The sequence below is a fragment of the Gorilla gorilla genome, chromosome 1, assembly GCF_029281585.2.
Source record: "Gorilla gorilla gorilla isolate KB3781 chromosome 1, NHGRI_mGorGor1-v2.1_pri, whole genome shotgun sequence".
NCBI lineage: Eukaryota > Metazoa > Chordata > Mammalia > Primates > Hominidae > Gorilla > Gorilla gorilla.
In genome coordinates this window covers 151,210,361-151,225,460 of record NC_073224.2, presented here as the reverse complement: position 1 = coordinate 151,225,460, position 15,100 = coordinate 151,210,361, and the positions used below count along the sequence as shown (strand labels likewise).

The 15,100-nt window shown below is 35.4% G+C and overlaps 1 protein-coding gene across 4 annotated transcripts in view; it reads left to right on the top strand.

Annotated features, from left to right (window-relative positions):
- The window catches only part of PKN2 (protein kinase N2), a 153,091-nt gene that overhangs the window by 66,520 nt on the left and 71,471 nt on the right, over positions 1-15,100 (top strand). For all 4 annotated transcript variants that reach the window (XM_055351707.2, XM_019026183.4, XM_055351708.2 and 1 more), the window contains exon 3: positions 14,255-14,409. In XM_055351707.2, the coding sequence (XP_055207682.1) occupies positions 14,255-14,409 (155 nt within the window). The remainder of the gene's footprint in view (positions 1-14,254; positions 14,410-15,100) is intronic.

Genomic DNA, 15,100 nt, shown 5'->3' with positions numbered 1-15,100 from the left:
TTTGGAAGACAGTGTGGAGGTTCCTGAGAAAACTAAAAATAGGATTATTGTACAATCCAGCAATTCCTCTTCTGGGTATATATTCAAAGAAATTGAAATCAGCATGTTGAAGAGATGTCTGCACTCCTATGTTCATTCCAGCATTATATAGCCAAGATATCCAAACAACTGAAGTGCCCATCAACAGACAAATGGATTTTTAAAACATGGTATATAAACACAGTGCAATACTATTCAGCCTTAAAGATGTAGGAAATTCTGCCATTTGCAACATGGATGAACCTAGAGGACCTTATGCTAAATGAAATAAACCAGACGCAGAAAGACAAATAGCTAATGATCTCACTTATGTGTGGAATCTTAAAAAGACAAATTCATTGACATAGAAGAGAATGCTGATTACCAGAAGCTTGAACTGGGGAGGGGGAGGATGGGTAAATGGGAAAGAGGAAGTTGTTGGTCACAGGTTAAAAAGTTTTAGTTAGACAGGAGGAATAAGTTCTGTTGATCTATTACACAGCATGGTGACTATAGTTAATAGCAATGTATTGTATATTTCAAAATAGCTAAAAGAAAGGTTGTTAAATCCCACTGTGAAGAAATAAATATTTGAGGTGATAGATACCTTAGCCTAATTTGATCATTCTACAATGTATAAATGTAATGAAACATCACATTATACCCCATAAATATATAATTTGTTTGATTAGAAATAAAAATAGTTTAATGGGGTATTGTTGTCATCCTATGTGGAAATTACAGTGATGGTTAGCTGAGGCTAAATGTGCCTTATGAAAAAAGATTACTGATCTCTAAAATGGAGTAGTAATCTAAGCCTTAGTTGGAACCTGACACTCGTTTGAGAAAGATCCGGTTTCCTGAATCTTGGTTTCTTTAAGTATGTCATCACTGAAGAAGACTATAAGAACATTTTTTAATATTTTATTAAGTATAGATAATAATTTGGGTAGTGTATAGTCTCTGTTTTCATCTTATTTCCTTTTCTTGTACCATTCTTATATTTTCAAACCCCACCAAACTTAGATTGGTTTTTACTTATTAATTTGGTGAATATTTTCTTTAATATTTGAAATATTCAGAAGGGAATTACTAATTTAGTAATATAATATACCTAATAATATTGGGATTTTGTGGGGTTAATCTTAGCAAATTCTTCTAAATTCCTAAAATATATGTGTATTGAGGGAACTTTGTTCATGACTAAAGAACAGTTTGTGGTCTTGGATGAATAGAAATGAAGATTTAATTTTCTTTTTTACTGTTGCCCTGCCCACTTAAATAGTGTGATCATTAGTAAGTTGCTCTTTTGCACTCCTGGATTTGTTTCCTCGTCTTTAAAATCATGAGATTAAATGTATAGATTCCCTAATACTTGAATTCTTTTTATGATATATTTTCCAAAAAAGTTAATGTGTAGTAAAATTGTATATATATTTTTAGTATACCTTTCCATGAATTTTAAGATGAATTCATCTAACTGCCACCACATTCAGAAAAAGGAATAGTTCCAATGCCCTATAAATCTCCCTCATGTTCTTTCTTCGTAGTCACACCCTTCTTCACCTCTATATTCCCTGACAACCACTGACCTGTTCTGTCACTATAGTTCTCTTTTGAAGAATGCCATGTACGTAGAATTATAAAGTATATAAGTTTTTGAGAATTTTTTCCCTCCGCATATTGCCTTTGAGATTCCTTCAGGTTGTTGTGTGTATCAGTAGTTCATTTTTTTATTCCTGAGTAATAGTTGATTGTATAAATGTACTATAATTTATCCATTCACAAAGAACGTTAGAGTGGTTTTCCAATTTTTGGCAATTATCAGTAAAGCTCCTATAAATATTCATGTACAGATTTTTGTGTGAATAAAGTTTTCAGTTCACTTTGGTAAATACTGAAGAGTAGGGTTGCTGAGTCATGTGGTAACATATGTTTAACATTATAAGAAGATGGCTGGGCACAGTGGCTCATGTCTAAAATCTCAGCACTTTGGGAGGTGGAGGTGGGGGGATCGTTTGAGCTCAGGAGTTTGAGACCAGCCTGAGCAACATAGTGAAACTTCATCTCCACAAAAAATTTAAAAATTAGCCAAGTATGGTGGTGTGCACCTGTAATCCCAGCTACTTGGGAGGCTGAGGTGAGAGTATTACTTGAGCCTGAGAGTTTGAGGCTACATTGAGCCATGATCATGCCACTCCACCCTGGGCAACAGAGCAAGACCTGGTCTTTAAAAAGAAGGAAATAAACTGCCAAATATATTCTAGAGTAGTGATATTTTTCATTCCCACTATCAGTGAATGAGAATTCTAGTTGTTCCACATTCTCTCCAGCACTTGGTATTGCTAATATATTTTATTAACCAGTCTAACAAGTATATAGTAGTTAATATACATTATTGTCATAGAGGAAATAAGAAAAATAGAGCAGCACCATCTTAAGGAGAATTTACAAAAGAACAGTGCATGCTCTAGGTACAGAGTTATGTACAGAATGAAGAAGTCTTCTCTACTAGGAGATGATAGGTGCAGTTTTCAAACATTAAGATATTGCAGATAGAGGCAGTTCTGCAATTTTTATACCTAGGTTGCTTGTTTTACCTTAAAAATTATTCTAACTCAATCACGTGAACCCAGGAGGTGGAAGTTGCAGTGAGCCGAGATCGAGCCATTGCACTCCAGCCCAGCGACAGTGCGAGACTCCATCTCAAAAAAAAAAAAAAAAAAAAAAAAAATTATTCTAACTCACAGTGTTACCCGTGCCTATTTCTGTAACATATTAAGAAAGCTTAAACCAGAGGTGGTATTAGTTATAAAATATTTACCAAAATTAGTTCAGTTGGTGATATATGACAAGGGCTATCGCAAGTATATAAAATAACCAATTAAGCCTCCTTTAATTATTCAGCATTCATTACAACCTGAGTAGGTTCCAGAGGGCTGTAAAAGGTAAAGTATCTTTCTTTAAGAAAGTTGGACTTTAGGAGAAGTATAAAGTTAACATAATGGTAACACATGGCAAGATTCTGGAGCAGTTTATTTTTAAAATAGTAACTTAGAGACTTATAGGAAGAAGTATGTTAAGAATATAGATAAATAGTAAGCTAGTGATTTTGTATATTAACCTTATTAATTTAGATTTGGCTAAGTTTATTTCAGCTATTAGTATAGTTCCTCTTTAATTGTTTAATGCAGTAAACAGTGTTTCGTAAGCAGATATCCTGGCTATACAAGTACCACTTTATGAATTTTGGACATAGAGAGCCAGCTTGCTATAAAATAAAGACCAAAGGTTATATCATCTGAGATGTCATTCAGCTGCACTATTAAATGGTTGTGTGGTGTATACCACCTGGAACCTGTCGAGACCTTGGTTTTCTCATTTGTAGAATGAAAGGGACAGACAATATGTACCCTATCTAGGGTGTTTTGTGAACACGGTATTTTGATAGCTTGAGAAAAAGCATGAGGTATCCAAGGCCATCTAAGTTTGAACATGAAACCCCATTTGGATGTAAAATAAAGTCTGAGGAGGCTTTCCTGGGTCTGGGAAGTAAAGACTCAAGAATTAAACCATATTCCTAATCTCCAACACAATCAAGGAATCAGGGTAAGGCTAGACCTTAAGTAGTCAGAAGTCCTCTAAGAAGGATCGGGATTGCTCCTGTGTTCTAGAACTCTTTCATCTTGTAAGCCAACTGCTGAGTTGTGGTTTTAGAGAAAATACTAAAAGCACCAGAAACAGCAATCTATTTATTGCTCTACACGTTTTGGGGGAAGCTAACAAATTCAGTATTTACTCCTATTCTGGCCTTGGGAAATCTTATCCCTAAGGAAATTTTAATCATATCCTATTTTCTGGTGACTTCCAAAGCTGTATCTCCAGCTAGGCTGTGTTTTCTGGGTTTCATCTGATAGTTTATAGCCACCCTTTTGGATATTACCTGGATGTCCTGTTGGCTTTGCCTCTTATCATGTCTAAAATTGAACTCTTCTTTTCTTGGACAGCTATCTCTAAATTTTTCTCTGTGTTTTCTGCCCCGTTAGTGCATGACCCCAGTAATCTATAAGTAAAACCTGACTTTTTAAAACCTTTTTTCCCCACCTTCAACCTTCATTGTAAGTTTGTAAGTCGCCAAGCCTTATAGATTCTACCTCTGATAACAGGTCTCAAATCTGTATCTCTTCTTCATCTTTATTGCCACAGCGTACAAGTTCAGTATTTCTTTAATTCAACGTAAACACTGCTGCCAGCATTTTTTTAAATCTAGAATTCGGATTCAGTGCTGTTAGTTTCTTGATTTAAACTTTTCAGTGGATCTTCATTTGCTACAGAATACAGTACAAATTTGTAGCATGGTAGAGATGCCTTTCAAATGGTCTGGCATCTGCCTCTATTATTTCGACTTTTTCTGCTACTAATCCCAGCTCTAATTTTTTTCCCCTATCCCTATGTTTTCTTTTTTTACCTCTCTTTTTACCTCTCTGTACTTAGGCACGTGTGTGTGTGTAGATTAGCAGAATCTAGGTGATGGGTCTATAGGTGCTCAGTGTAAAATTCAACTTTGCAGTATGTTTGAAAATGTTCATATATACACACATACACTCTGGTATGTGTAGACACACATACATACAGGTACGTACAAGGTGTCCCTTTTATATATACATACATTATGTATTTACACATACACACACACACATACACACACACACACACACACACCTGACTCTAACCTCTTTGAGAAGAGGAATTCTGCCACCTGTACACAGGGTTGTCCTTTGCATAATGCTTGGCTGTATATGATATAACTAGTTCCCTGTATTAAGTTCCCTCTGTCCAAAATAACTTGTATAGTTTGTTTGTCAACTAGATTCTTGAATGGCAAATCACCTTTCTATATTATGTAATAAACTTAGAATACTTACATGCTATTGTTGGCCATGTTCTATTTATATCATTTTAGCTTCAATTCCACAAATTAGATCTAAACATTCTATACAGTCATTGTTGGTTTATAATTACCCACATGCTGATCATTTTCTTTGTTCACTATTTCTTCATGCTTCTCAGACCTACCTTCTAGAATGATCTTTTCTTGTACTTCCTAAAGTACAGTAGATACTTTAGAAAGACGATTTCCCCTTTATATACAATTCTAAGTTGACATCTATTTTCTTTCAGCACTTAGAAACTGTTATTTCGTGGTTGTCTGGATTCTACTCTTGTTGAGGAAACAGCTGCCAGTCTCATGGTTGAAGCCACGTAGATCATCTACTTTCTTTTAAGATATCCTTTGTCTTCAGTGTTCTGTACTTGGAGTATAATGGCGTAGATTTCATTTCATTTGATTTGCTTGGGATTTGTTGGGTTTCTTAAATCTGAAATGTATGTGTTTCATCAATTATGGGAAATTGTTAGCCTCTGTCCCTTTGAATGTTGTATCTCCTGTTTTCCTTCTACGTAGTTTTTTGGGAACTTCAGATGCATATTAATTTCTTCAAATCTATCTCCATTTCTTGAATAGTTTCTTCACCTGTATCAAACTTACTCTTTATCAAATATTGTGTTTCTAATTTTGTTATTACATTTTTTTAATGCTAGAGCTTCTATTTTGTTAATCTTGGTAATTTTGGATAGTCTCTTGTCCCGGTTGATACCCCTTGCATTTAGCTTTACATATTTAACATACTTATTTCACAATCTGTATAGGATAAGTACAGTAAGTAAAATCTTTACAAGGCTAGTCCTCTAATTTTTTTCTCATTCATGCTGAATTTTTTTCTGATTGAGCTTTGTGATTTGTAATTGTGCTGGAACTGTCAGTATTAAAATTTCGTGGAATGCAGATTTGCTATATTTTTTAAAAATTTGCCGGTTTTTTCTTTATTTTGTTCCACGTAATTGAACACCTACACATTTAGAATTGATTCATATTTCTGGTGAATTGAACCTTCTATTAAAATGAAATGACTTACCTGTAATCTTTCTGTCTTGAAGTATTTTTTGCCTTAAAGTATCTTTTGTCTGTTATTAATATAGGTTGTGGGTTGAGGTTAGTGATTGTGTGGAATACCTTTCTTCCATTTCCTTACTTTCAGCTTTTCTGTATCATGTTTTAAATATGTTTCTTAAAATAGCATATAGTTGGATTTATTTTATTCATTTGTTTTTACCTTGTCTAATCATCTCTTTTACCTGGATCATTTCGCCTATTTAAATGATTACTATTATATTTGGGTTTATATTTAGTGTCTTATTTTGTGCCTTTAATGTTTCTTTTTCTTTCTTGTCATTTTTAGACTATTTTTTAAGAATCAATTATTAAAAGTTCGATTGTTTTGGAAATTGATTCATTTAGATAGTACATCATGCATACTTATCAAAGGCAGTAGTCTAATTGCTATTTTTATCTCTCAGACAATTCGAACTCCTTAGAATGCTTTTATTTGCCTACACCCTAGCTTATATTTTACTGTCTTACTAGGTTGGTGCAAAAGTAATTGCAGTTTTTTGCCATTGTAATTATATTTTTTAAAAAGCCCTTCATGACTTTTTTATTTGTTTATATAGTGGTCCTTTAAAATCACTCAAATCTAAGCCACTTTATCTGTTCTTCGTTATTTCTTTTTTGACCTACCAATTAGAATCACTTTTCTTCTTCCCAGAGTACATCCTTTCGCATTTTTAAATTTTTAATAAGTCTGTGAAAAACTCTTTCATCTTTGTCTGATAATGTTATTTTGGCTTCATTGTTGAAAGATATTTTCATTGGATATATACAATCTTTATTAGTCTATTCTCGCACTGCTGTAAAGAAATACCCGAGACTGGGTAATTTATAAAGAAAAGAACTTTAATTGGCTTATGGTTCCACAGGCTGTACAGGAAACATGATGCTGGCATCTGCTTGGCTTCTGGGGAGGCCTCAGAAAACTTTCAGTCATGGTGGGAGGCAAAAGAGAAGCAAACCCGTCTTACATGGTTGGAGCAGGAGCGAGAGAGAGAGAATGGGAGGGGCTACACACTTTTAAACAACCAGATCTCACTATTGTGAGAACAGCACTAAGGGGATGGTGCTAAACCGCTCATTAAAGACCCACACCCATGATCCAGTCACCTTCCGCCATGCCTCATGTTCAACACTGGGGAACCTAGTTTGACATGAGATTGGGGCAGGGACACAGATCCAAACCATATCGCAATTTAAGGAGGCAGTTGTGTCTTTTAACATAAAGTAGCTGTCATTTCACCTTCTTCCAGCTTTCAGTGTTGTTGCTGAAAACTGCCATAAATTTAACTGTAATTCCTTTGAAGGTACCCTTCTCTGACTGCTGTGAAGACTTTGTCTTTGATGTTCTGAAGTTTTACCATGATGTGTCCAAGTGTGGACTTCTTTCCCCTATATGTTTATGCTTGGGGTTGATTGGGTATCTTGAATCTATGGATTGGCATTTTTATTAGTTCTTAAAAGATGATAGTCATTATCTCTTTATGTATTGTCTTCAAATCACTATTTTCTTCCGAAACACCGTAAGATATATTGGAGCTTATTTTTTTTTCTCTGTGTCTCTTTATGTCTCATTTTTCCTCTCTTTCTCTTTTTAAAAAACTTAGCTATTTTTCAGTATTAATCTGCTATTTTTCTGTGTCTGGTCTGCTATTAAACTCAGTCTAAGAACAAATCTTAGCACTCAAGATGCTTATAGTCGCAGAGGAAAAACAGATGTGAAAACAGATCATTATAATACAGTGTAGTACACATTTCAGTGGAGGGACGAAAGTATACTTTGAAGACATGTTAGACTAGAGAATGGTTAGGGAAGGTTTTCTGGAGAAAGTAATGCCTAAACTAACGATAGTATTGAAGAAAACAATCGCATTTTATTAGAAAGGTTTTGAACACAGAATTTGACAAGGAAAAATAGTAGTGGAGAATTAGCTTGGAGCTAGATAGCACAAGACCTTTAATGCCTAACCGTGAAGTTGGGACTGTATTTGGTAGATGTGGCTATTAAAAATATTTTGGTGGAGGAATTAGTCTTGTCTGCATTCCATCTTACAGCACAACAATTTATATTGGCTAAATGTATGTAAAGATGCAACTTTATGGGCTTAACTCTAGTGCATTGTCTACTGTAACCCAGACATGCCTAAAATCTCTTTGATCTAAAATGTAAACATTAAAGCAAGTTTATTGAATTTGTATAACATACATTTTGAATTGTATAATAAATAATGTTTAGAAGGTTAGAAGCATGCATAATTTCTTATAATACCCCTGAAAATACTTTTTCAGTAATATTAGCAATATATGCAGCAAATGGAAATTTGTTTTTTGTTGTAATCATGGGGTTTAGTTTCTTTAGCCAGCAAAGTATGTATTTAAGAGTAGATTCACCTCTTTTTGTAATGTAAAGGCAGTTGTTAGAGTAGAAAAATAATTACCATTTTATAGAGTTTTTAAAAAATTTTTTGAATGGTGAGTATTAATGGGGAGTAGGGAGTTCTAGTTTTCCTTGTTTTGAAATATGTTTCACTATGAGAAAGACTTTAAGAAATATACTGGCAACTGTATGTTTTATAGTGCTGAAATTTAACATACAAGGAAGAAAATTGGAGAGAAGAAAAGCAGTGTGTAGGAAAGCAGGTTAAAGGGGAAAATAGATGAAATGCAAGGATGACAGCAGTGTTTCTCTGATTTCTAAATGGGGAAAAAAGTGAACTTTATAAAGTCTACTTTATATAAGACATTTAAGGTTAAATTTCTGCATAGGTGTACACTTTTGTGACCTTTGCAATAAATTCTCTAAGTTTCAGATTTTTATTCGTAAAATGAAGTTACATTGCAAACCTTTATGACTTCTTGTGAAGATTAAATGAGCAGAAATACTGGCTACTTAGCTGAGCCCTGACTTGTAATATTATTGAGCCCTTATTACATTTTAAGCATCGACCTAAACACTATATAGGCTTTATTTTTACAGTAACCGTCAATTTGTGGCTAAGGAAACTGTAGCACAGAGATGTTAAGTAAGTATATAATCAAGACCATACCAATGAGTAGCAACCACAGGATTTTAACCCAGGCATTCTGACCTCAGAGCCGTGGTTCTTAACCATTTTCTTATTTCTTATATTCCTGTAATCGTTATTAAAACTGAGGACATACTTTTCCTTAAGAACAGTGTTATGTAGTATTTTTACAAATTCGCAAACTATCAGATCAATTGGTATATCTTTTTTTTTTTTTTTGAGATGGAGTCTCGCTCTGTCACCAGGCTGGAGTGCAGTGGCGCAATCTCCGCTCACAGCAACCTCCACCTCCTGGGTTCAAGCAGTTCTCCTGCTCAGCCTCCCGAGTATCTGGGACTACAGACGTGTGCCACCACACCCAGCTAATTTTTGTATTTTTAGTAGAGACGGGGTTTCACCATGTTGGTCAGGATGGTCTTGATCGCCACCTGCCTCGGCCTCCCAAAGTGCTGGGATTACAGGTGTAAGCCACCATGCCCGGCCGGATATTTCAATATCTTAGTACAACCTGCTGTAATGTTTAAGAATCTATTATATAGTATCTCTAACAAATTGTAATCTTTTTGTATAAGTGCTTCCAGAGATGAGACTTTATTGCATTTTAAGACAAGCCATTTTATTGTTAGATAACCCAAAACATAAGGAATTTATGTTGCGACAAAATTTTTGCCCTTCCTACCTTTTTACTCATTGGTTCTAATTCTCTGTCTTGTGGGGAAATAGTAAGTGGACAGCTTTCATAGACAAATATTTAAATGTTTAGACAGGAATCATTTATCCTTCTCATCCTAGGCTAAATACACCATCAACTGTTTTACAGACAACACATTTTCATACTCTTCTCAACTAAGGGCCTTCTTTTCTGAATGCATTCCAGTTCTGTGAAAAATGTGCTTACTATAAGCTATCTTTATATACCAAATTCTGTGTAATTTACATTTCTTACAAGATTCTGATATCATTTATCCAAAAAGAGAAAAGAAAGAAAATTAAAATGTTCCCAGATCTGAACTGTTCAGTCATTGTTATAATGTGTAGTTCAATTATGGACTTAACAGAGATACACTTTCTACAGTGGGTACTGCTGGTTAATATTTATTGCATATTTACTATGTACCACACCTGTTTCTAAGCTCTGTACACATAATTTATTTAATCTTCACTATAATCCTGTGAGGTACATGATGTTTTCACTATTTAACACATGAAGAAAATAAGGCACAGAGCTGTGAAGTACCTTACCCTGTATTACATGGTTTGTACTGAATCTCAGTACCAAAACTGAGACTCAAACCTGGGCAGCCTTAACCACTATACTAGATATATACTAAGTTGCTCTTTCGTGATTTGATTTGAAAACTTACCTACATTTTATATCAGTTTTTTGGAGCAGCCCATTTGTAATTTGGGGAATTCAGTTAGAATAGAAACCTTTCCTGAATTGAACTCAGTTAATTGTGTGGCTTTGCGTGTTTCCTGATATGTAAAGTATGGATAATATCTGTCTCAAAAGGTTATTTTAAGGATTTATATGCACACATACATGTGTTTGCGCAGATATCATTAACTAAAGCACTATTATTTTACATCCTAGCCTAGTATCTCTATTATTTATTTATTTATCTATTTATTTTAGAAACAGTGTCTGACTTGGTTGCCCAGGCTGGTCTCAAACTCCTGGCCTTAAGTGATTCTGCTGCCTCAGCCTTAATATCTATATTTTTAGATTAATTAACAAATTATAATTGCATGTGTTTGAATTAGTGAATTTTTTAAAGGGAATATAAAACAATATGAAATACATTCATTAAAATGGTTAGTCACACCATCTTATATCGTAGAGGAGTGAAGGGAACATTGAAGCACAAAGGTAAAGTAACTTGCAGTTTAGGCAGTTTTCCAGTCATGACCAAGTTACTTATCACCTGAACCAGGGTAGTACCCTAGTCTTCTAGCTTTTATAGAAGTAAAGGGACCTGGTGTGGATAAAAATACAAAACACTAAACTTAAAATATGAAGAATTTTAGATTCAAGGTAAGTGTTCCAACAGGCTGGGCGTGGTGGCTCACACCTGTAATCCCAGCACTTTGGGAGGCTGAGGTGGGTGGATCATGAGGTCAGGAGTTCAAGACTAGCCTGGCCAAGATGGTGAAACCCCATCTCTACTAAAAATAAAAAAAATTAGCCGGGCATGGTGGCAGGCGCCTGTAACACTAGGTACTCGGGAGGCTGAGGCAGAGAATTGCTTGAACCCAGGAGGCGGAGGTTGCAGTGAGCCGAAATCACACCACTGCACTACAACCTGGGCGACAGAGTGAGACTATCTCAAAAAAAAAAAAAAAAAAAAGAAGTGTTTCAATAATAATGGATTATCCGGAATAACTAGATGGTTCTTTCTGAAGTTTTATTTATTTATTTTTGCAAAATGAAAATTATTTACTTGGAAAATGATAATTTTCAAAATCTGCAGGCATTGATTTATAAATGATTTATGTATTAATAGTTCCCATTTTTATTTTACTCTAGGACAAATTTATTTCCATGAAATTCATCTTTAAATGGCACATGTTTTGAATTTTTAGGGACTTTGCTAACACAGATTTTGAAAATATTCCCATTCCTAAAATCATAGAAACCTATAAAACAACATATTATGCTTTTTTTTTAACTTTTATTTTAAGTTTAAGGGTACCCGTGAAGATTTGTTCTATAAGTAAACTTGTGTCTTGGGGTTTTATTATACAGATTATTTTGTCACCCAGGTATTAAGCCTAGTACTCAATAGTTGTTTTTCATGTTCCTCTCCCTCCTCCCACCCTCCACACTCCAATAGGCCCCCAGTGACTGTTGTTCTCCTCTATGTGTCCATGTGTTCCCATCATTTAGCTCCCACTTATAAGAAAGAACATGTGGTATTTGGTTTTGTGTTCCTGCGTTAGTTTGCTAAGGATAATAGCCTCCAGCTCCATCCATGTTCCTGCAGAGGACATGATCTCTCTTTTTTTTTTTTTTTTTTTTTTTTTTTGAGACGGAGTCTTGCTTTGTCGCCCAGGCTGGAGTGCAGTGGCGCGATCTCGGCTCACTGCAAACTCCACCTCCCGGGTTCACGCCATTCTCCTGCCTCAGCCTCCCTAGTAGCTGGGACTACAGGCGCCCACTACCACGCCCGGCTAATTTTTTGTATTTTTAGTAGAGACGGGGTTTCACCGTGTTAGCCAGGATGGTCTCGATCTCCTGACCTCGTGATCCGCCCGCCTCGGCCTCCCAAAGTGCTGGGATTACAGGCGTGAGCCACCGCGCCCGGCCTGATCTCTCTTTTTTTAATGGCTGCATAATATTCCATGGTGCATGTGTGTGTGTGTATCACATTTTCTTTATTCAGTCTGTCATTGCTGGGCATTTAGGTTGATTCCATGTCTTTGCTATTGTGAATAGTACTACAATGAATATACACATGTATGTGTCTTTATGATAGAACGATTTATATTGCTTTAGGTATATACCCAGTAATGGGATTGCTGGGTCGAACGGTATTTCTGTCTTTTGGTCTTTGCGGAATCTCCACACTGTCTTCCACAATGGTTGAACTAATTTACACTCCCACCAACAGTGTATAAGCATTGCTTTTTCCCTGCATTCTCGCTAGCCTCTGTTATTTTTTGACTTTTTAATAATAGCCATTCTGAGCCAGGTGCAGTGGCTTACGCCTGTAATCCCAGCACTTTGGGAGGCCAAGGCGGACAGATCACGAGGTCAGGAGTTCAAGAGCAGCCTGACCAACATGGTGAAACTCTGCCTGTACTAAAAATACAAAAATTAGCCAGGCATGGTGGCGTATGCCTGTAATCCCAGCTATTCAGGAGGCTGAGGCAGGAGAATCGCTTGAACCTGGGAGGCAGAGGTTGCAGTGAGCCAAGATGGCGCCACTGCACTCCAGGCTGGGTGACAGAGCAAGACTCTGTCTCAAAAAGAAAAGCCATTCTGACTGGTGTCAGATAGTATCTCATTGTGATTTTGAGTTGCATTTCTCTAATGACCAGTGATGTTGAGCTTTTTTTAATGTGCATGTTGGCCACATGTATGTCTTTTCAAAAGTATCTGTTCATGTCCTTTGCCCACTTTTCAGTGGGGTTATTTTTTCCTTGTTAAGTTCATCATGGATGCTGATATTAGACCTTTGTCAGATGTGTAGTTTGTGCACATATTTTACTGCCATTCTGTAGGTTGTCTGTTTACTCTGTTGATAGTTTCTTTTGCTGTGTAGAACCTCTTTAATTAGATCCCATTTGTCAATTTTTACTTTTGTTGCAATTGCTTCAGAGAATATTAGGAACACCTCTGTGCATATAAACTAGAAAATCTAGAAGAAATGGATGAATTCCTGGACAAATACAACCTCCCAAGACTGAGCCAGGAAGAAATAGAACCCCTGAACTGACCAAAAACAAGCTCCAAAATTGAATAGCCTACCAACCAAAAAAGCCCAGAACCAGAGGGGTTCATAGCCAAATTCTGCCAGATGTGCAAAGAAGAGGTGGTACCATTCCTATGGAAACTATCCGAGAAAATTGAGAAGGGACTCCTCCCTAAGTTATTCTGTAAAGTTTTATTTTTGTTTTTTAAATAGAAGCAACACAGTATCCTTTATGAGAGGCTATGGACTTGAATTTTTCATCCCTCTGTAACCGCCTTCTGCCCTGCATCAGTTTGATATCAGTGGATCAATATTTTTGAAGCATTGCTAGCACTGTATTTCAGATACCCTTAGTTCTCTTTAAAAAGAATTACCTTAATTGAATTTGTTATCATGTTTGAATATGCTTTATTCTCCAGCTAATGAGGTTATAGTAGGAAATTTAGTTTAATTATTGGATAGACTAGTCAAGTTGACTTAAAAATAATAGTGTTGGAGAAACCACGGACAATCATCTAATTGAGTTTCAGACTTAATATAATCACTTTTATATTTTAAGTGGAATCTACCCTGGGAAGTGGTCTTGCAACTCAGATACTTTTTTTTTTTTTTTTTTTTTTTTTTTTTGCATGAATTGGTTGAATTCATGGATTATCTATAAGTATAAGGAGATTTCATTTAGGCTCATCTCAAAGTTTGAAAAATTCTGTTTATTTGAAAAATATTAACTTCCAATTTTAAGCAGCAATTCATTCTAATAAGTAATTTTAACAATATTTTATTTACAGATTGCCCAAGGACTCCAGATACTCCAAATAATGACCCTCGTTGTTCTACTAGCAACAATAGATTGAAGGCCCTACAAAAACAATTGGATATAGAACTTAAAGTAAAACAAGGTGCAGAGAATATGATACAGATGTATTCAAATGGATCTTCAAAGGTAAGTGTAGTTAATAAATGTAACTATATAGTCAGTCATTATTTGCAGATTCCATAGTTATAAATTTACCTATTCAATAAAATTTATTAGTAACTCCAACATCAGTACTGGTGGCATGGCACTTTGGCAGTCATTTGTGTACATGCATGGAGCAGGGGAAATTTGAATTATATGACATGCTTGTTTCCAGCTGAGGTCGAACAAGGTGATTTTGCCTTCTTAAGCTATGGTACACTAAAAAGTATCCTTTTTCAGATCTGTTTAGTGCTGTTTTTTTCACATTTTTGTGCTTTTAACTGGTAATTTCACTGTTTAAACACTGTATTATGACATCTGAAATCATTTTGACCTCAGAATTTGAAAGAATGGATAAAAGAATTTGGAAACATGTTTTTCTTTGTTGTTGTTTTTTTTTGTTTTTTTAGGTAACATTTTAAAAATTGTTTATTCCTACCAAGACCCAGTTAATAAAAAATTTTACCTTATGGGTAAAGGATACACAGGAGCTTTCCATATCTGCAACTTTTCCGTAAATCTAAAATTATTTAAAAAGAAATTATCTAAAAGAATTTAGTCTGTAATGAGTTTTCCACATTATAGACCACTCTCCCAAGTGTTTGGGAGAGGGCCAATGAAAAGATGGGACATTTTGGCGTCATCAATAATTGCTTGGCCTAGACCTGTGCATTCT